At 39.6% G+C, this 22,312-nt stretch overlaps 1 protein-coding gene across 2 annotated transcripts; it reads right to left on the reverse strand.

The window, feature by feature from the left end:
- Positions 1-1,524: 1,524 nt before the first annotated feature.
- On the reverse strand, positions 1,525-21,751 carry LOC104884769 (hypothetical protein). Of its 2 annotated transcripts, XM_010669458.4 has the most exons (7): positions 21,134-21,747; positions 18,621-20,794; positions 18,277-18,546; positions 18,107-18,187; positions 2,307-2,406; positions 2,144-2,210; positions 1,525-1,864 (listed from the first exon to the last, which is right to left on the reverse strand). In XM_010669458.4, exons 1-7 carry the CDS (start codon positions 21,570-21,572, stop codon positions 1,768-1,770), a joined length of 3,228 nt encoding a protein of 1,075 aa, XP_010667760.2. In that variant the 5' UTR covers positions 21,573-21,747; the 3' UTR covers positions 1,525-1,767. The 2 variants fall into 2 exon arrangements, with proteins under 2 accessions (XP_010667760.2, XP_010667761.2); XM_010669459.4 differs by lacking the exons at positions 1,525-1,864; positions 2,144-2,210; positions 2,307-2,406; positions 18,107-18,187 and having other exon boundaries at positions 18,309-18,530; positions 21,134-21,751.
- Positions 21,752-22,312: the final 561 nt, after the last annotated feature.

Consider the following 22,312-nt stretch of genomic DNA (forward strand, 5'->3'; position numbering starts at 1 on the left):
ATCTTGTTGTTGCTCTCATGATGTTGAAGTTTCATGTTAGGCTTCATTCATGACCCATGTAATGCATTTTTAGCAAATTTTGAGAATCTAAGAGCTGCTAACACAAGGGTCACTAGTTTATGAGCCAAAAAAAGTTTAGAGGGACCCACATTTGGTTCAACTAGTGAGATAGAGAGTCCTACTAAGGAGTTTGTGCAGCAAGACGGTTACCTTTTCAAGGGTAGCAAGTTTTGTGTTCCTGGGAATGGAGTAAGGGAGTTGGTGAGAGAAGTGCATTGTGGGAGGTTTGGCGGGTCAATTGGGATCCAAAAGACTTTTGATATTATAAGTGGACACTTCTATTGGCCTAGAATGATCAAAGATGTTACTCTAGTTGTAGAGAGATGACAATACATGTCAAAAGGCCAAGAGACACTTCACTATGGGTCTCTATGCTCCATTGTTATTTCTGAATGCTACATGGGAAAGTGTTTGCATGAACTTCATTGTGGGATTTCCAAGAACACAAAGGGGAAGGGGTGGCATCATGATAGTTGTTGATGTGATCATTTCTCTAAGATGGCTCACTTTTTAGCTTGTAATAACTGATGATACCATGAAAGTTATCGAACTATACTTCAAGGAAATTGTCAGACTTCATGGTATTTCTCAAAGTATATTATATGATAGGAACTCCAAATTCCTTAGTCGTTTTTGAAGAACCCTATGGAAGTTTGAGGGTACCAAGTTGCTATTTAGTACCTCTCATCATCCCCAAACTGATGGACAAATCGAGGTTACGATAAGAATTTGGGTACTTTGTTACACGGTCATGTGAGCACAACACAAAACGATTGGAACATGAAACTAGTCCATGCAAAGTTTGATTACAATAGAGATCATTACCCCTAGCATAAGTAGGTAGACCGCTCCCTCTTGGCCTTTGAAGTCATGGGTTCGATCCTTACCCCTAGCATTATGCTGGGGTATTTCCTCAACATGCTATGCATGCCTTACCAGCCAATGTGCTGGTATTTCCTACATGCTAGTAGCCTTGTAGGGGTTAGCCTTTCTTATTTTTGGTGAATATCACTTCAAACAAAACATAGTCTTTATTGAAAATTATCAACTTAAACTATTATAATGAATTATCGCTGCATGTAAAACTAGTTACTCAACATTACGAAATGTCACAATAAAAAAATTATCATCGCACGCATCGCGTGCTTAAAAAACTAGTATTAAAATAACATAAGACATCTACAAAGTTAAAAAAAAAAAAAGAAAAAAACATTTAACCCAAACGTCAAGTTTCCCTTTTACCCACAAAGGAGGAGCCACCTCCACCGGGAAGCCACAGGTCTTTCACGCGTTGTTCTTAGACGTTTACTCCAGCTGTTATGTTAAAGGTATTAAGTGGGGCATTATATTTTTGGAGAAACATTAGTGTCGTAGGTTCGTAGCTCAACACACGGTATGATTTTCTTTTTCTAGGCTCTTCCACATTTAAAGTTCATGATACATTTACAATATCATCACTTAGTCTGTCACAATCAACATTTCAGAATCCTATACATTGATGGCTCAGTTACCTCATGAATTCGCTAATGCGAAACAAGAGCAAAGAATCAACAAATAGATTTAACTCTACTGCGCGAGCAAAGAATCACAAAGAATTACACTTCATACTCAAACAAACGTATCTAATACTACTATATCAGCTGGTTACACTAAGGCACAGGGGGGTCAAAAACTCAAAAAGGATATACAAATTTAGTTAGCAAAATTCTACTTAGCTCTGGTGACAGGAAGGAATTTTTCCTCACCCTTTTTCAACCATAATGTTGAGCGTGTTTTCTTTACATGAGCCACAAAGAGACGATATCTGCAATAGAAAACACATCAAAGGTAAACTATCCGAGCCTTTAAACTTAAACTTAAGAACCTTTAAACTGAATTCACTATCCGAAGTACTTAAACAAGCAGTTCTTGCTCCAGTGAATTACGAGAAAAAGCCCAGGTCAAAGGGATTTGTTGCTGAAACTAACATGACGGAGCTAAATTTATGAAATTGTCGATTTTCAATTCTTCCTCGAACACAAACTTACTAATAGCTTTTGACTTGAAAACTTAAGAAGAATAGAATAGCAATAACGAAATTGACCTCTCATATTCAAGCCTTTGAGTGATGATTCCAGTCAGTAGCAGCTCTGAGCTATAAACTGCAAATCCTGCACACATCAAAATAGAAGTAAATTTGAATCTCTTTCTGAAGCTATCAGCAGCTTCTGCAGATGATATATAGTAGTGTAATAATAGGTTCCAACCTTTTTCTAACAATGGTACGCAGACTCCAAAATCTTCTTCACAAGATAAAACCAACAGGTCATCATAATTTGAGAAAGATCTGCCCAACCTTTCTACAGCCTGGGAAGTATTCATTGCAAAAACTTAGTAGATCTTCGATCATGCATGTGCCCATAGGACATGGAAAGTAGGAAATGAGTACCAAAAGATTAGAAAGTCAACGTTCTTTTTTAGTTGCAAAATTGAAGTATGGCACAAAAATTTAGGAGAGGGGAGAGAGAAAGAGATAAAAAAGAATCCCATGTGCTAGGAGAGAGAAAGAGAAAATATTGTCAAAAATATCGATATTGCAGTAATATACAACTTTCTAAAATGAGAAACGTTACAAAGTAAAGAAACGAAGGATGCAGTTTGTGGAAGAATGACTGGGCAAGTAAATCAGGTGGAAAACATCATGAATCAAATAATACAGGAAGTCTAAGAATGCATGTCAAAAACCCTCACCAAACCTCACTAGTGCAAGGCTCTTTAATTTTGACGATGAATGTGGTATAGAACATAATATGAGTTATACTATCCTATAAAAAGAACTTCGCCAAAGCAACAATCACACTTTGAAAAAAGATTCTTTAAGATAGTGACCCTTCTTTTTTCATAAATCACATGTAATAGCATTACGTCCAAGTCCATATAAGTTTTTTTACAAGAAGACACATTTTTGATAGATAGAGTAAGATGGCCCACTTTGTTCCTTGTTCCAAGATGGATGATTCTTCCAATGTGACTAATTTATTTTAAGATTGTAGTATCGCATGAGGTTACAAGTAAGTCATATCAGCATTCTTTATTGAGCTAGTTTAGGAGCTTTATTAAAGCTTGATCATCCCCTCTATCACCCTTGGAATCGTGACAACCATACTTTAATCCATTGTGTATGTGTGGATGTGACATAAGTGTCTCATTTATGATTACTAAAGAAAAAAAAAAACTAGTGAAGTCCAACCGTCAACAATTGTTTGTACGAATATATCTTGTATATGAGTGCATATTTGCACGGAAACATAAACATATAATCAATTAAGGCATTGAGTGCTTTCCGATGCGAGGCGCGTAAAAAGCTTGAGATCTGTGTCCCCAATTATATGTGGTTAAAAATAAGAAATTAATAATAGTAATCATAATAACATTCAAAACGATATTACTCCTAAATAACAATAAAAAGATTTTATCAGAAATAACATAGAAAATAACTATATTCTCTTAATGAGGTTACTATCCAGAAATTGGATGACCTCAATGCGAAACAGGAGGCTTATTGACATTTAAGATCCTGTGGATCCCGTGTTTTTGAGGTTAGAGATGGTGACAGAAATACGAAATACTTCTATCATAAAGCTTCACAATAAAAACAATGTACTTATGGAGTGTGGAAAAAGGAGGAGGATGATATCGAGTGTGAAGTGGAGAAATATTTTCAAGGCATTTTTGCTTCCGGTACTCCTTCCGGAGAGCAGCTTGAAACAATGCTAAAAAATGTTTGTGCTACCATTACTTCGCAACACAATACTGATGTGCTCAAGCCATATTCGAAGGAGGAAGTTTAGGCAGCTTTGAGGGGCATTAGCCAAATGCCCTTGCAAGACCCCGGGACCAGACGGTACGCATGCCATCTTTTATTTGAGCACATTATAGGAGACGAGGTATTTAATTTTGTGAGCAATATTTTACATGGCATTTCTTCCCTGAGTGACGTTAATTGTACTAATATAGCTTTTATTCCCAAAGTTCAGTTCCCTGTTGTTGTTGTTGTATCTCTGTTATTGTATCTGACTTTCGGCCTATAAGTCTTTGTAATGTACTTTATAAAATTGCTTCAAAAGCTCTTGTAAACAAGCTTAAAATCATACTTCGTGCTATTATTACAGAGAATTAGAGTGCCTTTGTTCCTGGGCGTATGATAACAGACAACTCTTTAATATCCCTTTCCATACTATGAAGCAAAGAAATAAGAGTAAAAAGAGGCTCGTAGCTATGAAGCTTGACATAAGCAAGGCCTATGATCGGGTAGAATGGGGCCTCCTGAGGAAGTTGTTGCTTATTATGGGCTTTGATGGAAGATGGGTCAATCCGGTGATGAACTCTGTGACTACAGTGTCTTACTCTTTTGTTATTAACGGACGAGTGTGTCGATATGTTATCCCTTCTAAAGGGCTTCGGCACGGTGACCCTCTCTCTCCATTTTCATTTCATCTTGGTTGCTCATGCTTTTTCTCATATGCTTTAACAGAAAGTTGATGTTGGTGAGATTCATGGTCAATAGAAAGTCAATGTTAGTGAGATTCATGGTGCTAAAGCAGCTGTCATGGACCAGAAATATCTCATCTTCTTTTCGCAGACGACAATCTCCTGTTTACTAGAGCTACCCGATAGGTTTTGCCTCACAATAGTTAATATCCTCAACAAATATGAAGCGGCATCCGCACAGAAAATTTACTATGAAAAGTCGGAATCCTTGAGTAAGGGAATGCACAAGAAAGATTTGATTGAACTTTTCCATATGAGGCAGGTTGGAAAACATGAAAAGTATCTTGGCATCCCAACAATATGTGGCAGATCTAAAAAGATGGTGTTTCAAGGTCTCATGGATTGTATGTGGAAGAAATTGAGAAGGTGGAAAAGAGAAACTTTTGTCGAAGGAAGTGTTATCAAAGATGTCATCCAAGCACTTCCTACTTATCTTAAAGGTGTCATCCAAGCACTTCCTACTTATCTTATGGGTGTCTATAAGCTACCAACATCTATTATTCATTCGGCGATGGCAAGAATTTGGTGGGAGGGGAAAGGAGAGGAGACGAAAATGCATTGTAGGCCAAAGTGTATGGGGTATGGGCTTTAAAGATTTTTATGTGTTTAATGATGCTTTGTTGGGGAGGCAAATATGGCGTCTAATTCACCATAAAAACTCACTTTTGAGGAGACTTATGCAAGCTAAATATTACCCTCATGGTAACATTCCGGAGGTCAGGGGGTTCTTGAATAGCTTTTCTTGGAGAAGTATATGGAGTGCGAAAAGCCTAGTGTCGGAAGGTTTAATTTGGAGGGTGGGGAACGGTTGTAGTGTTAATATTTGGAGTGATCCATGGGTGGGAGATAAACATGGGAGATTTATAGAAAGCGAGAGAGTAGAGGGTATGGAACACGTGAGAAATCTTATTAATTTTGAGACAATGGAATGAAGGTGGATTTTATTGAGCAAAATTTTAATGAACGAGACAAGAAATGCATACTTGCGATCCCCCTTAGTTGGGGGGTTGACGTGGGCATATTAAAAGGATGAAACCTACACAATTGAGACAGCGTATATGATCGGTAAAGGGGGCAACCTGGATGACTTTCATCGTGCGAACTTTGGCAGCTTGAAGTATCTCCTAAGGTTTGGCATTTTCTGTAGAGGTTATGCACTAGATCCCTCCCGATGCGCAATGTGTTGAAGTCGCGCCACATTGTCGAAGCAGGTCCTTGTCCTTAGTGCTCTCTTGCGGGTGTATAGGTAGTAGAATAAAGCATTTATGGGAGGTATGCAGCTGTATGGAGATGGTGAGAGTTTGTGATGAAGGGAGCTAGTGTGATAACTTATCAAAATGGATTGAGATGGACAAGAAGATGGTCTAACATGGTTGTTTTTTAGCATGAACATATGGTCTAAGAGGAATAGCTACGTGTTTCAGGGAAAGATAACTCCCCTTGAAGTAGTGGCGGAAAGGGTGAGCACGCAGGTGGGAGAACATGGCTTGTATAAGAAGCGGATTTATTCGTCCTCCAAGAGTACCGCAGCAAGCAGCCCACGTCAGTGGCGCAACCAGAAGGCCTCGTCAAAGTTAATGTCGATGCTTCTCTTTGTGATGAGGGGTGTGTGGGTCTAGGGGCTATTGCTCGGGACCATAGAGGTAACGTCCTCTTCTCGGTTGTGCGACGAACCAAGGCCTAGTGGCCTCTGGATGTTGCCGAATGTAAAGTCATCTTCATGGCAGTTAGTTGGGCAAAGAAGCATGGCCTAATGGATGTTATCATTGAATCGGATGCTAAGTCCTCACATCACGCCTCTCCGCTACTGCTATTTTCTTTTCGGATCTTGATGCTATTTTAGGAGATGTTTTAGCTTTGTGTGCTAGTTTTAGTTTGTGATAGAATCACCTGCACAACCCCCCAACTTCTTGCAACAATACTCACAGCAAAGAACAAGAATAAGAAATGAGAGAGAAGAGAAATAGAGAGGAAAGAGAGATTTCTGGTATTAATGCAAATAAGGAACGAAAATACATGAGGTATTCGAGTGACCCCCACAATCCTTAATTACTGCCTGACTGAATGAAAAATCCTTTTTAATCCTCTACCTTCTATTTATACTCAAACCCACCCTTGTACTAATCTCTCTCTTAGGAAGGTTCCTTGCACTTTCCCTAATGATTTTGTATCAATGATTGCAGCCCCCCTTTTTCTGCCACCTAGCTGTCAATCAACAGAATCAGGTACAACCAAGGTGTCCCTTTGATGACGTGGCGCCTTGAGTAAGTAATCCTCACAGGAGGTCCTTTGGTGGGCTGGTTGACTAGTGGGATCTATTACATTACCCACCGCCCACAGTTTCACCTTGTCCTCAAGGTGGAAATCAGAAAACTAAAAACTGATGGTTAATGACCTCAAAGTCCTCCCAAGTGGCTTCTTCCCTTGGTTGGTTCTGCCATTGGATTAGAACTTCCTTGACTGCAAACCCGCGGACTACCAACACTGCCTCCAGGGTGCTTTGTAATTCCAACTCATGAGTTCCAAAGGCAACTGAGTAGGTGTAGGAATGTCGCCCTTAATGCGTTTCAATTGTGATACATGAAATACTGGATGGATCTTGGCATGTGGGGGAAATCTAACTAGTATGCCACAAGTCCTACCTTCTGTATCACCTTGTAGGGCCCATAGAATCGTGGTGATAATTTCTCGAACGCCCTCCTAGCCAACGATTGTTGTCAGTAGGGTTGTAGCTTCAACCACACCAATTCCCCCTCCACAAAATTTTCATGTGTTCTCCTTAAATCTGCCAGCCTTTTCTGTTGGGCCCTCAATGGATGCATCCTCAACTCATCACGTATCGCATCTCTTTCAAGTAATTGCTCTTCGAGAGAATCCACCGGTGTTTGCCCTCTCCCTATTCGCACCAAAGGGGGGGGAGGGGATCTCGTCCATATAAGGCCATGAATGGGGTCATATTAGTAGAGACATGTGGTGAAGTGTTGTAGGAAAGTTAACCATTTAGCCCATTGCCTTCGCTGATCATTGATGAAACAACGGAGCTATGTTTCGAGACTTTTGTTGACTATCTCAGATTGTCCATCACTATAGAGGTAGTAGGAGGTTGAGCGGTTCAATTGGGTGCCTTGGAGACGAAATAGTTCCTTCCAAAAAGTGCTCAAGAAAATCTTATCACCCGGGAAAACCATGGAGCCTTACAACTTCCCCAGCATGTCCTCCGAATGGGGAATCATGATATTCGCGTAGAGCACCATGAGCCTGCCTTTGTATAACAACCTCCCTTCCCCATATCAAACCCATAAGGGTGCTGCCCCCCTTCGTGTATATCCTTAATAAGTTTTTGCATAAAGTCATCTTTGTCGATGTACTACTGGATTTGTGCACATGGCACCCCACAAACTACTTCAATGGTTCCCAATTCAGCCTCTGTAGTGGACTTTCGGGATAAAGCATCCGCCACTCGATTGGACGCTCCCGAATTATACTGTATATCGAACTCGTACTCCATTAATTTGCCTACCCATCTTTGGTATTCGGACCCCATTAATTTGCCACTCGATCATTGCTTGGACTTTCTCCATGTCCATGGCCACACCTTCCGCATAAATGATATGGCCAAGGTAGGCCACTTTCTCTTTCCCAATTTCACATTTTTCCCCATTAGCATATAACTCATGTTGGCCAACGTTTCCAGCACATAGCTAAATGATCATGGTGAGACAACTCATCCTTGCTGTAAATGAGAATATCGTCGAAGAAGACAAGAACGAATTTACGCAAGTAAGGTTTAAATACCTTGTTCATGAGTGATTGGAAGGTGGCCGGAGCGTTAGTGAGTCCAAAGGGCATAACAAGGAACTCGTAGTGGCCCTCATGAGTGCGAAATGCGTTTTTGGGAACGGCCTCCTCCTTGACTCGAATTTGGTGATACCCCGATTGCAAATCCAATTTGGTGAATATTCGTGACCCATGGAGTTCATCAAGTAGTTCGTCAATCACGAGAATAGGGTATTTATCCGATGGCGCGGTTGAGGGTCCTATAAACCACACAAAATCTCCATGACCCGTCTTTTGTCTTCACAAGCAATACCGGGCTAGAGATGGGACTAATGGACGGGCGAATGATCCTTGCCTTCAGCATGTCCGCAATTAGCTGCTCAATTTCATCCTTTTGGCCTTGGGGATAGCAATAAGGTCGAACCGAGACTAGGTGATACCCCGAGCACGATAGAATGATCTTTGTTCCTTTAGGAGGTAAACCCAAGGGTAGTGGAAAACTTGCTTATATTGCTCTATGGTGGCGTGGAAAAACTGAGGCTCCTCTATATGGTTCAGTTCAACCCACAAGCCCCCTTTTTCCTTCTTCAGTGCTCTGAACATGGCCTTCAAAGACACCTTTTAGCGAGCGAGAGAGGGGTCCCCTTTATCTCCACCACTTCTCCTCCGATTTGGAACCTCATCAGCTGTTATTTCCAGTTTCTTAACATGTTTCCCAATTGTTCCAGCCATTGAATTCCTAAGGTAACATCTGAATTTCCCACCTTGAATTTCAAACACCACCCCTTTACACTCGCCGCTTCCTCGCACTGCTTCCCCATTACCTAGATATACACCAAACCCTTGTGTGGGATTGAGGAGTATTTGTAGCTTTTCAATAGTGGTCAAGGAAAAGAAATTGTGAGTGGCCCCGGGGTCGACCATTACCACAACTTCTGCCTCATTAATTGTTCCCACCATTTCATGGTTTTTGGGTTAGAAAGGCCAATTACTGAATTCAGGGAGATGTCTGGTGCGAGTTGCTCCGGCACGGGTTCCTCTTCGCCTTCTCCTCCTTCGAGCTCTTCTCCTTCGCCCCCGTCTTCCCCGTCCATCGTCACCATCACACTAAGCTCACTGCGGTGGCAGGGATGGCCGGCCAACCACTTGTCGTCGCATCAATAGCACAGTCCCCGCTCCCGTTTGTACTGTAATTGTTGGTTAGTGAGTCTCCTTATAGCTCCAGTGGCGTTGGTGGTATTTTGGTTTCGTGGGTTTTGGGAATTATTGGTGGGATGGGCTGGTCGGTAAGAGATTCTATGTGTTTTGGTTTGCTAGGTTGTGGGTAGTTGAATTTTGTGAGTATGGATGGTATTGTAATTGGGCTGGGGTGTTTGGGTTTAAAGACGTTTGGGCTTGGTTATTTCTGGTTCCATAAGTGGGCCGATTTTTAGAGAGGAGCCTAGCTCGAATCTTGTCATCCACTCTCAAGGCTAGGTCCATGGCCTATGGCCTGGTCCACATCTCTCGGGTTTTAAAGCCTATGTTCAGTCTTAACATCCTCCATCATCCTCCATCCTCCCTGAGCCCATTTAAGAAAGTTCCAAGGGTTATATCCTCCGGTACGTTGCTTAATGGCGCTGCTAATTCAATAAACGCCACGTCGGTACTCCGCCACTGTTCCCGTCTGTCTAACCCCCGACCACTGCTCGTGGAGGGAATCGACATTTGAGGGTCGAAACCGCCGCAACAGCAACGCCTTCAACTCCTCCCACCTTTGTATAGGGTGGCAACGGTGTTACCATTGGTACCAAAGGAGAGCATCGCCGTCCATTCCCGCCACAGCAGCCTCCAGTTCTCTTCCTCGGTGAGATTATAAAATAAAAAATACCTTTCAGCCCTTAGTACCCACCTGTCGGGGTTGGTACCTTCAAACGTCAGCAACTCTAGTTTCTGGTACTTCAAGTTGCTACCATGACTTCCCCTCGTTCGAGTTAAACCCCGAAATTCGCCTCCTTGCTCCATATATTCCGAATTTCGATGCGCTACCTCGTCTGAATCCATTAGGGTTGTTTCCACTTCGTTTGTCCTCCCAGTCCCCATCTATCCGTAACGTCAGTATCCTTTCCTTGATAGCTGCAATGGAAGCCCGGACTTCCTCATGAAACTACATTTGCAACCCTCTCCACCAAGGCATCTTGGTTTTCTCGGCTCCGAGTAATCCGATCGTCCAACCTTATGGACAAGGCGTTCATGTCCTTCGTGAACTTTTTGGAGATGACCTCCAAGCTAGCTGCCAGCTGAGTGAAGATGGTGTCCTGCATTTTTCCTGCAGCTTCCCTACTGCCCACGCTACCTCTGCGGCTATGGTGTTACTAATATCGGTTAGTTGGCTTTCGAGTTGCTCTACCCTCTGCACAGTCGACGACATCTTTGCTCTGATGCCACTTGCTAGACTCGTTCCTTTTGGAGTCGAACAAATTTGGGTGAATCACAATCCCCATGATGTACCGCCTTACGTTTTGATGGACAATTTGTCCCTTCCTTAATATTACTAGCTAATTTTCCCCTAAAAAAAAGTTACTATCCAGTAGAGAAGCACGAGAAACTATGGTTGTTTTAAGGGCTTGGAAAGATTGGGTTGCAAAGCAAGAAGCGGCTACTATAACTTTGAGTTCTTTGGTGGTTAAAATATTCATGAAGACAAATTTTGGAATGAAGATTAGGAAATTGTTAAAATCACTTATTTGATTTATAAATTATTGAAGTTTTGTGATGAAAATGGTCCTAAGATGGGGGAGATTTATGAAAGAATGGACAATATGCTTCGTAATACAAAAGATGTCATGATTGATAACAAGTATACACATGAATTCTCTCAAATGGAAACCATACTTGTAACTAGGTGGTATAAAATGACTATTTCTCTTCACTATTTAGGCTTTTGCTCTATCACCTCGTTTCTATAATTAAGTTCATCTTAAACTACCTCCTAGGGGTTTTAGTAGAGGAGCTTCAAATCTTGATAGAAAGTTTATTGTGAGTTGCGTTGAAGCATTTGGGAAAATTGCAGAAGATGCCGATGGAGAAAAAGAACCTTACGAGATCAATTTGGGCTTATTTTAAGTTGAAAAGAGGGTTTTTCCTATGGGACAAGCTTAAACCAACATTGCCACTACAGAGACTACTCAATGTTGGTCACTTTATGGGTTACATAGTCTTGATTTTTGCAGAGATGGTTAAGGTGTTGGCTGAACCCATCAGAAGTTCATATGTAGATAGAGCTTGCAATAGTTATGGCTTAGTACAGACTTTGAAGAGGAATAGAGTAACCACAAAAAAGATTGGTTTATATTCACTCCACTCTCCAATTTCTATCTCAATATACAAAGAGCTATAAGAAACGGTTGTCACGAAAATACGATATTGAACCTAAAAGCTCTTGTTATTGAAGGTGAGATGGGTTATTTGAATCCTATGAGAATGTTATTGAAGGTAAGAATGTGATACAAAGCTCCAAGAGGGCAAGGCTTGAAGATACAATAGCTATAAAGAAGGGAAAGGAGAAGAGGAGAAACTGAATATTTTAGAATTATTTAAGCTAAATATGTTTTATTAGCTTCTGGGTTTTATTTGATTACAAAGTTTTTCAATTATGTCTGTGTTTCGTTTCAATTTAAGATGTCTTTTATTGAAGTGCTACGGTTTGGGTAATACAGTTTATAATTTATTGTAACGAGTATAAAAACATTAAAGTATAAACGAACAAAACACTTGGATAATATAAACATATTATTTTAAAGGAAATATATACCAGCACATTAAGTAATATTACTTCTCGTTTCATGATCCCAAAAACTGTAAATAAATACATTAAACGTACTACAATTGCCCAAATAGTGTACTCGTTCCACATACCCTATGAAGCACAGGTACGCATTTCAGGCACCGAATCCCGTACTATGGTACGGATTCGCCTGGGATTGGTACCTAAAAAGAATATTGATAGGTGGGTACGGCGATTTGAATTGGTACGTTGGGGATGAACACGGTTACGGGCTGGGGATGTCTTTGAAGAGAGAGAAACATACCCATGACTTTAAATGACATACAAAGGGGAAAGAAACATAACTTGGGAATTATTTCTCTCTCCTTCGTCTGAACTCAGAAAACAGAATAAAGCCTCAAGGGTTCAAAATCCTTCGTAGCTTTGTCACTCTCCCGACGCGGCGTTTCTCCGGGCGGCAGCTTCTTCGTCGGCGTCGTCTCTCCGCTCCTCACGTAAAACTGATTCGAGCGATGGAGTAGTTTTCTTTATTGGTTTTTTTATTAGAACCTTAGAGGCAGTAGGTTCCTGTTCCTCTTTTTTGGTTTTGATAATGTGTTTATTTTTTTCATTTTATTAAAGTAAATATGTATTTCAGTTGTTCTTTTTATGTATTTTGAACTTTGAAGTATTTGTGCATGGATTTTACTTTAGTTAAGTTCTTGTTTTTTTGCCGAATCCATGTCGTACCCGTTTTTACCAATTATGATTTTGCCATTTTCCGTCCTCGTACCTGTTTCCGTACCCGTTTCCGTGCTACTTACTACTTAGCACATACCAAAGTGTGCTATGTATTAGGTAACCCTAGTTACGTGTTTAAATCTCGTACCTTGGGGTTAACTTTTTGGGCTCGAAATATACTTTCCCCGAATAAGAATAGCACACTACTCTGGTCCCCAGAGTAATAATTATGAGGGTGGTATTTACACCGCCAAGTCATCACCCATCACGGGATCAACCATATTTGTTCCTTCTTCATCTCCTGACTCTTTGCTCTTTCGTCTCTCTTTCTCCTCCTTCGTTCCATGGAGGCATGTTCTAGGTTTTTTATTGATCAAACTTTTTTACAATCTTTTTTTGGTCTTTAGCCTGGTTTTGAACTACTTCCTCCATTACATAGATGCTACACTTTCAAAATTGCGGACTCCAAGGCAATTTTTGGAGAGGAGAGAGATAAAGAGAAAGAAAAGTGGGAACGCCTGTGATAGGAGAGAGATAGAGGATTTATTTCCCAAAAAAAATGTAAAATCTAATAAAAAGTGTAGCATCTAATTTGGAGCACCCCATAATAGAAAGTGTAGCATCTAATATGGAACGGAGGTAGTATAATTTTATCTCATATTTTACTTACTGCGTCAGATGTGACATACACTTAGCCATTGTTGGCTTAGAACAATAAGGTCTTTTCGAAAATCTTCCAGCGTCAATATGATTCATTGATTAATTTGTGAAATCAATAACATATTGAATTTTCTAGTCCGGAAAATTGTTTGATTTCTTCTTATTTTTTCTTTTCATGGTGCGTTCTTCTGATTCTTGGTTATTATAAATATGTTTATTACCTTTATTAGTAGAGTACCAGACACAACAAGTACTCTAATTATTACCTTGCCATACCAAACTTACTATCTTTAGTCTCCCAATAATGGGCCTTATACCATTATATCCACGCAACCCCAAAGGGTAAGTCTTATGGTTGTTAGCTCGAGTAACTATGAATCAAAGGAATTAAGCATTTTAATTAATCGCTTGAACCTAGTAGGAAGCCTTCTAGGTAACTCACTCACAACTAGAGTAAAGCCACGCAGGAAGCACCCAAGGTCTTGACAAGGTATGTCATTGTAGAGCAAGTAAAGGGCCCTTACGCTAGTCAAATAGAAAAATTTAATGACAAGCCTTGGTACCTTGGACAAACTAACATATACTTTAGCTTCCTCATTACTGTAAATGATATATGCCCTTCATTTTAAGGAACTAATGGTTGTAGTTAAGATTTAAGTAGAGTTCAAATCCTATACTATGCCTCCTTAAATAAGGAGATTGTGAAGTAGACACTCCTTAAACGGGTTGATTACCAAATGACAGATTTCTCTTCAATCGTCGTGATTTATTTTTCTTAACGGATAATGCTAAGGATACTTAGTGTTGGAGAAAATGATATCAACCTAAGATCGAGTAGCTTATGCTTGAAAGTTTGAAATGAGTTCCTAGACTCTTCTTTATCTGCCTTCTTAAACATGAAATTCCCAAGTTCTCCCTTTCTTCAAATCGCTACAGCTTATTCAATGCAGACCTCAGTGTAAAAACTTAACATAGCATTCACCATGTTAACAAAGACCAAACTACAATAGCTATTGTTGATTAGTTGTATTAGAACAAATAAAGGCACTATACATAAATAATAGGAAAAATTGATGGGAATAATCCCAGCTTTGGACGATCTTCTTATAACGATCCCACCTTTTGATTAACTTAATATAATCTCACCTTTTAGCTTATCTTCACAAGATGGTCCATTACCGGTTACTTGCAATAGCAAGTAACCCACCTTTCTTCCTAATTCTACATTTCTCTTTTATATACTCTTCTTCTCTTGCGTAGCAATCCTAAAACCTCCATTGTTATTGCTCATACTTCCCAAAAGAAAAACACAAAGAAAAAAATAATGGACACATTATAACAAAGCTGGAGCATCTATGGAGGAAGAGAAATAACTGTAAAATATGAAATCCAAGAACGAATTGTGTGTGGCACACTCCCATGTTCGCAATGCACACTAGAGACCAGACTTCGTCGTTTCACATTAGTGTTTCTGGTGGAAGGATGAAGACGAGGGGTGCTTATTTTGGAGTATTTGAGGATGATTTAGCTTATTTGTAAAGGAGGTTAAGAACAAGAATTGTGATGGTGGAATTGTTTCCTCTTGGAGAGATAAAGCTACACATAGTCCAAATTTTACAAGGGGTTGATGCTTGTGATGGAAATTTGACCGTTGTTCATTGTAACTATAAGCCATTTATTTTGTTGATTTCTTAATTCTAATGACGGAGTCTTGATATAGACTTATTATGGCCATGTCAGGGAATTATATTGATTATATTTTGTTGGCTTTTTAATAATCAGTTTTCTCACCATATACCCTAACAAATTAAAAAAAACTCACCATATACCCCTAACAAATTAAAAAAAACTCACCATATACCCCTAACAAATTAAAAAAAACTCACCATATACCCCTAACAAATTAAAAAAACTCACCATATCCCCCTAACAAATTAAAAAAAAAAACCACCATATACCCCTGAGTTTCTGAAAACGTTCACCATTTACCCTTTTAGTAACGAACGCGAACTCGTTGTTTGCCATAATTCACGACTTTGACATTATTAACCTAATTAACCCCCTCACTCCACCCGAACCCCCTAACCTTAATGCCCTAATTAACCTAACCTCCTACTCGTAATGCCATAACCCTAACCAGCACCACCTCCCCCAACCCACCCGTGCAGCCCCTACCCCGACGAGCAGCCCCCACCTCACCCACACCCCCCGCGGCCCTCACCCCTCCTCCACCCCCCCTCGCCCCTTACTGCGTCCCTCCCCTTCCCCTTCAATTTCATACTACAACGTCCCCTTCGCCCCTTACTGCCGCAACGTCCTCATCTTCCAACAATGTGGTATATCTGCCACCCGATGAATGGTTTTCTAAGCTCCAAGAAAAAGTTTCACATTGTGAACCTTTAGGATTTGTGATGGATCCTTTACTCAGAAACATTGTTCGTATGACTGTTGAACTTCATTTGGTGCTCTCCCCTTGGGCAAGAACCTCGTTTACATTCACATAGTGTAAAATTATGATCATTCTCTCTCCTCTTGATATGTGTTTTTGACATATTATGAAATTTTGGTTTGTGGGTTTTGGTAAAAATGTGATTTTTATCTCTTCTCATGATCTCTATTTTTGACATTTTTTAAAAAAATTTGGTAAGTGGGATTTGGTATATCTTCCACCTGATGAATGGTTTGCTGCTAATATAGGTTGTTGTTGTGGTGGGGGTGGGGGTACACGCAAGGGTGGAGAGGCACGTGGTGTGGGTGGGGGAGAGGGGATGTGAGGCCGGTGGTTGTGGGAGGGAGTGGGGAAGGGAGGTTTAGTGGGATGGGGTGGGGAGGAAGGGGAAAGTGGTTGGTGGTGGTGGTGGTGGTGGTTTGGGTGGAGGGAGAAAAAGAAATTAAATAATTAGGATTAATTAAGGTTAATTAGTTAGGGGTAGAGTTAATTAATGGTTAAAGGGTTAATTAACCGTATTACCCTAGATGACTAACCGTACACGCAGGGGTGGAGAGGCACGTGGTGTGGGTGGGGGAGAGGGGCTGTGAGGCCGGTGGTTGTGGCAGGGAGTAGGGAAGGGTGGTTTAGTGGGGTGGGGTGGGGAGGAAGGGGGAAGTGGTTGGTGGTGGTGGTGGTGGTGGTGGTTTGGGTGGAGGGAGAAAATGAATTTTAAATAATTAGGATTAATTAAGGTTAATTAGTTAGGGTTAGAGTTAATTAATGGTTAAAGGGTTAATTAACTGTATTACCCTAGATGACTAACGAAGTTAACTTTCGTTAATCATTAAGGATAAATGGTGAACATATGAAACATTGGGGATATATGGTGAATTTTTAAATTTGTCGGGGGTATATGGCTAAAAAACTGGTTAATAATATTTAGATTTGATAAGTTCTATGGTCCACATTTCTTATTTTGTGAGAAGAGGAATTGATATCTACTATATTCTTTAGATTACATTTTGTAGGTATTTCTTATTTTGATTAGTGATTGTGGTGTTTACTTTCATTTTTAAATGATTGTTGGATTTTGATAGCCTAATGGTTGTTCGAGTTTTTGCCGAATTTTTCTTATTGCTTTTTCTCTTTCTTAACCATGTACATCATGAATTTGTATAGTGAGCTATGCAAACTTGCAATAAAGTAGCAATAGATTTTGTGGTTTAGTTTTTGAAGGTTTTTTGTATCCTCTATTTCTTGGTGATAATGATATCAACAGTTAAGAATAATTGTTTTCAAAAAGATTTACCCGATTGAGCAAGGCAAATCTTAGTTACATGGACTCTTTAATTCAACTTAAGTACCCGTGTCGGATCCTTGACACTCGGATGTGGACACGAATACTTTGACACTTCATTTTCGGCCAAAATCATTGAAATTTTCATAGAATAACAGGGGCAAACACTTGGAGATGTACCCGTGTCTAACATGGGTATACGAGTCGAGGTAACATAGAGGCAAGTTATAAGTGAACCCAAACCATTTTAAGAAGATAAGCTTAAAGGTGGAATCATATCACCTTAATCAAAAGATGGGACTTGTTTAAGAAGATGGTCCAAAGGTGGAAGTATTCCCATCATTTTTCCTAAATAATAATAATATATATATGTGTATATGTATATGTATGTATATACATATATATATATATATACATATATATATATATACATATATATATATATACATATATATATATGGTTGGGTTCCCATAAGAACAATCCTTATATGAGAACATGAGAACACTTTGTTATAATCCTTTTTAACCAATATGTAATTCATCTTGGCTAATTTATAACCTTTATTTTTTCCTTGTGGAGCCAATCATCCAAAAGGATTAGCATGTAATATATCAAAAAGATTAGATTACATTTTCACTAAAATGGATTATAATATCACTGATCTCAAGTTCTCATATAAAAAGTGTTCAAGTGGCAACTGAAATTTCATGCAGTGATATTGATGCTATTGCAGTAACCATAAAAAAATGGAATCAAATAAATAAAGAGTAAGCACATGAATGAACAAAACCACAAAAAACGGCTCAGAAAATCCAAATTCCACAACACAGCTGCACTGACTCAGATAAAGCAAAAATTATATACCTGACCATGAACTGCCTTAACCAAGCTTGAAATTATTTCTTTTCCAGGCTTTACATTTGGAGTGATCAAAACTCTTTTACCCTGTAGTACATTAGCACATAAGTAAACAATTCTCATGAAAAATGATTCCCTTTTTCAACAACTGAGTTAAAAAATGATATTAAACTTGCCTCTAAAAGAGGATGGTGACTTGCAAGTGCCAATGATCTTGGCATATTGAAACCAAGTTCTTTTTCCTTCTTAGCATCACGAAGAATGTAATCTTTTTCATAAATGAAACAGTTAGCTTGCCCACAACTCTCAAGCCACAAGTGCGTCACAACCGGTTTCGCATTAGCAATAGCATCTAACATGTTTCTCGTGCGTACAAACATATCAGCAACGAAATGTGTGGCCTCTGAAATCGAAGATGCCACTGAAACACCTAAACGAGACAAAATCTGCGTGTTTGGCACACAATTAAACCTTTTTAATTGGAGTAGCCTATACATCAGGGTCATCCATAGATATTTACCTTCTTCTGCTGCCTAATTATATTATCATCCAAGTGCTGGCTGAACAATACACGAACATTAGTCATATCTTTTCTCTGCCTCAAACTTTTAAAAGGAGAACTGCATCTCTGTTCACTGGCAATTAAACTGATAAGTTCTTTATTGAGTGATAAGCTCTTTCTGGAAGATGGCGTATGATACCCATCACCAGTACATATGGGCGATGCTGCATTTGTAGGAGTTTTTAAGGTAGCTGGGGTAATATCTGCTGGATTAGATGATTTTTGCATGACTTTAGGTGATCCATCCATTGTTCCTTTGGCAGGAGGAGAACATGCATTCTGATTATTCGAAGACAACTGGCGAGCATCTTCTAATGATAGCATTCCACTGGAAAGGATACCCTTATCATCTTGCTGACGGTCTGCACATCGAGTACTGCTTCTCCTTGACCTCGTCCGTCGAGCAACGGATTCCATTGCGATTTCCAGGCCCCCATATGCACTCAAAGTGTGCCCTTCATCTTGGCTTCGATCGTCCTGGTTAGAGGTATGCTGAATGTCCCCTTTTCTGCACTTCGACACATCAACCTTGTTACAGTCAGCCACAGTGGTACAACTGACAATATCTTTTCTTCGGTTATACATTTCAGAAACCACGGCATTCGTTGCCCTGCACTTTCTTTCATAAACAACCTCCGAGTATTGTTGTTCTCTACAATCACGAGACACATCATCAGCAACATAAGAATGATGCTCTATACACTCTGCAGTTTCCTGAAAAAGTGATGTAGATTTACTAGCTTTCCCTTGTAAACTACGTCTTTTTAGTGGTCGAGGTGAGTTATCCTCTAATTGCCCTTCCAAGACACTCTCTCTTTGCTCACCACCACCACTCACTGCTTCTGTCTCTGATGACTTCCTCCTATTCACTGTCAAAAAGTCATTTAAACTTAACCTGTTCTGTTTCTGCTTTGGCTTCACTTGGCTAACATCAAGGTTCCCCAACATGGACTGTCGACGAGTCTTCATCACCCTTTTAGATCTAGATCTAGTAACAACTCCTGATGTAAAGAGGCATGCTCTATTCTTGAGAGAAGTTTGCTTTGAAGAACCGCTTTTCAAAGCTTCTTTACCACTCTGGTCTCTCTCACTTTGATAACCATGATCAGTCATACTGCTATCATTTTTCACAAGTGTAATTACAGCTGACAGTGCCTCCATGGCTTCAGCGGCTATCTGGGTGTCAATTCCCACATTTTGCATGTCCACTTGTTGAGCATTACATTCTGCTGCTAATGCCTCTTCGCTACAGGAGCCCGGACCAAATTGCTGAGATAAGCCATGATAAACTTTCTTTTCTACATCCATCTCTTTGACTTTAGCTTTTTCTCCACCATTAACCGACTTCAAATCAGAATGAACAAATCCCTTCCTAGCTGCAGGTAGATTGTCTTTATCTTTCTCATTACCTAACTTCCCGAGGGATTGACTTCCTCTCCGTTCACGCTGCCGGGAACTCCTTGGTTTAGGACAAGACTTAGGGGTTCCATAAAGTATTTCTTTCTTCTTAATAAAGAACTCACCACCTCCTTCATCCTCAAGGCTGTCATCCCATTCAAATATTGAAGCTCCAGCATGTGTGCTTTTATGACTAGCTTGTTGAGCAATGCTCTGCGCTCCTTTTGCAATGGTAATGGGAGTAACCAATTCAGCCACAGAATTTGTACGCACTACACCATTATCTGGCTCAAACACATTAACTTTCAGAAATTTGTCAATAAATTCAAAAGCATTAGCTTGTGATAGTTCTCCAGGCTCCTGCGAATCTATATAACTTAGTCCAGCCACATCATTATCACGAGAAGGCAATTGAGACATGTCACTAAATTTGTCATCAGATCCTATTTCAGCAGCATCCTCCTCCATAAAAAGTTCCCGCACCAATGATCTGGCAACATTGCTTTTGTCTACATCATATAATCCAACCTCGTTATATTTTGCAATATTATTATCTACACTAGCTCTCTCAATATTAGCTTTTCCCACAAAATCATCAAAAGGACGAAGTTCAGACAATTCACCACCAAAAGTGGTAGAACAAGATCCATTGTCAGCATTCTTTGAAGCTGTTTGACGTGCTGCAAGACCAGCTGCTCTTAAAGAAGCCGTACGAACATAAGCAAATCCTCTTCCTATAGAACCACAGAAAGGGGTCAATTAATGGAAAAAACGTGGACGGGGGAAAACATAAAAAGATACTTAGGAATTCCAATTGGACACTCAAGTCTATTGACTTCTGCTAGCAAAGAAAAAGAAAATTGCGTAAACATTTGACATGTAAAGGTTAGAAACCAATATAAAAGTAATTTACACTCCCTTGCTTCACAGACAGTGAACCAATGTATCTAAGAAAAATTCCAGATAATAATGGGTGCCCAGCAGTAGATTAAGCTTCATTAATCATGATCATAAAGGTGAAATAATTGGAGTAACAATCATATAAAACAATGGAAAAACAGCAGTAGACCAACCAGAACTCCGTGCTACATCGTCTGAAGGCAGTGATTCTGATCTAGATCCTCCATCATCTTGATGAAGATGAGAAGCTCCCTTTACCCCTAGGGCAGATGTTTGGTTCCAACTTCTTTCCTGAAATTGAACGGCAATTGAACCCACCCTATCACTCAAAACTTTTGTCCTTTCATAACCTTCCCTATCACTCTTGCACTCACAATCTTCGTCATTTGGTATATCTAGCAGCTCGGTGTCCATATCCTCAACATCATAATCATCCATAACTTGGGTTTCACCAGCAAGTTCCATTACTTGTGTTTCATCGTCTGAATGAACTAGCTGTGTTTCATAGTCCAAATCAACTGGTTGGGTTTCATCGTCCGAAGAAACTGGTTGGGTTTCATCGTCCGAAGAAACTGGTTGTGTTTCGGCATCAACATCCACAACTTGCGTCATTCTTCACAAAATTATCTTCACAAGGAACAGCATTTCCCTTGTGTTTATCATCAAAGAGAAATTTGAGTATATGAATATGTACGTAGACCGTAATGTGTAGAGAGAAATGGAATTTCCCTTGCAATCGCATAGATTAGAATATGCTCGGTTAGGGTTGCAAACTTTCCGTTTCTACTATCCCTGTTGCCTTATTTAATCGCACAGACAAGATTAAAACGCTACTTGAGAAAATTATAAGTGTTAGGTAAGGTAATAGTTGTAGTAGCGGGTAGCGGTTGGAATAAATTATGAGTAGCGGTTGTGGAACGTTACTACAAGTAATGTTTGAGATTTACAGGTAGCGGTCTAGCAAATAAACACTATATAATAGCATAAGTTAGAATTATTAATCAATGTTTTTTTATTTCTTTTTTCTTTTATTGTTTATTAATTTTTTTATTTTATGACAATTCAATGTTTATTTTACAATAGCAAAGATGTAATTCAAATATTTATTTTAAAAAATAAATCTTGAATTTAACTATTGAACGAACATATGAAATTGTTATAGTTCATTTCATATTAGAATAAATGTAATTTATTGTCTTTCATAGTGTCAACGGCTACTTTTGCCAAACACTTCTAATTAAACAACTAATTTAATTGCTGACAGCTAGTATAGTAGACAGCTAGCAGCTACCCCCAACAGTTGCCGCTACTATTACCGCTAATAGCTACTAGAACCGCTAGTTTGGCCAAAC

This window comes from Beta vulgaris, chromosome 3 (genome assembly GCF_026745355.1).
Source record: "Beta vulgaris subsp. vulgaris cultivar EL10 chromosome 3, EL10.2, whole genome shotgun sequence".
NCBI classification, from domain to species: domain Eukaryota; kingdom Viridiplantae; phylum Streptophyta; class Magnoliopsida; order Caryophyllales; family Amaranthaceae; genus Beta; species Beta vulgaris.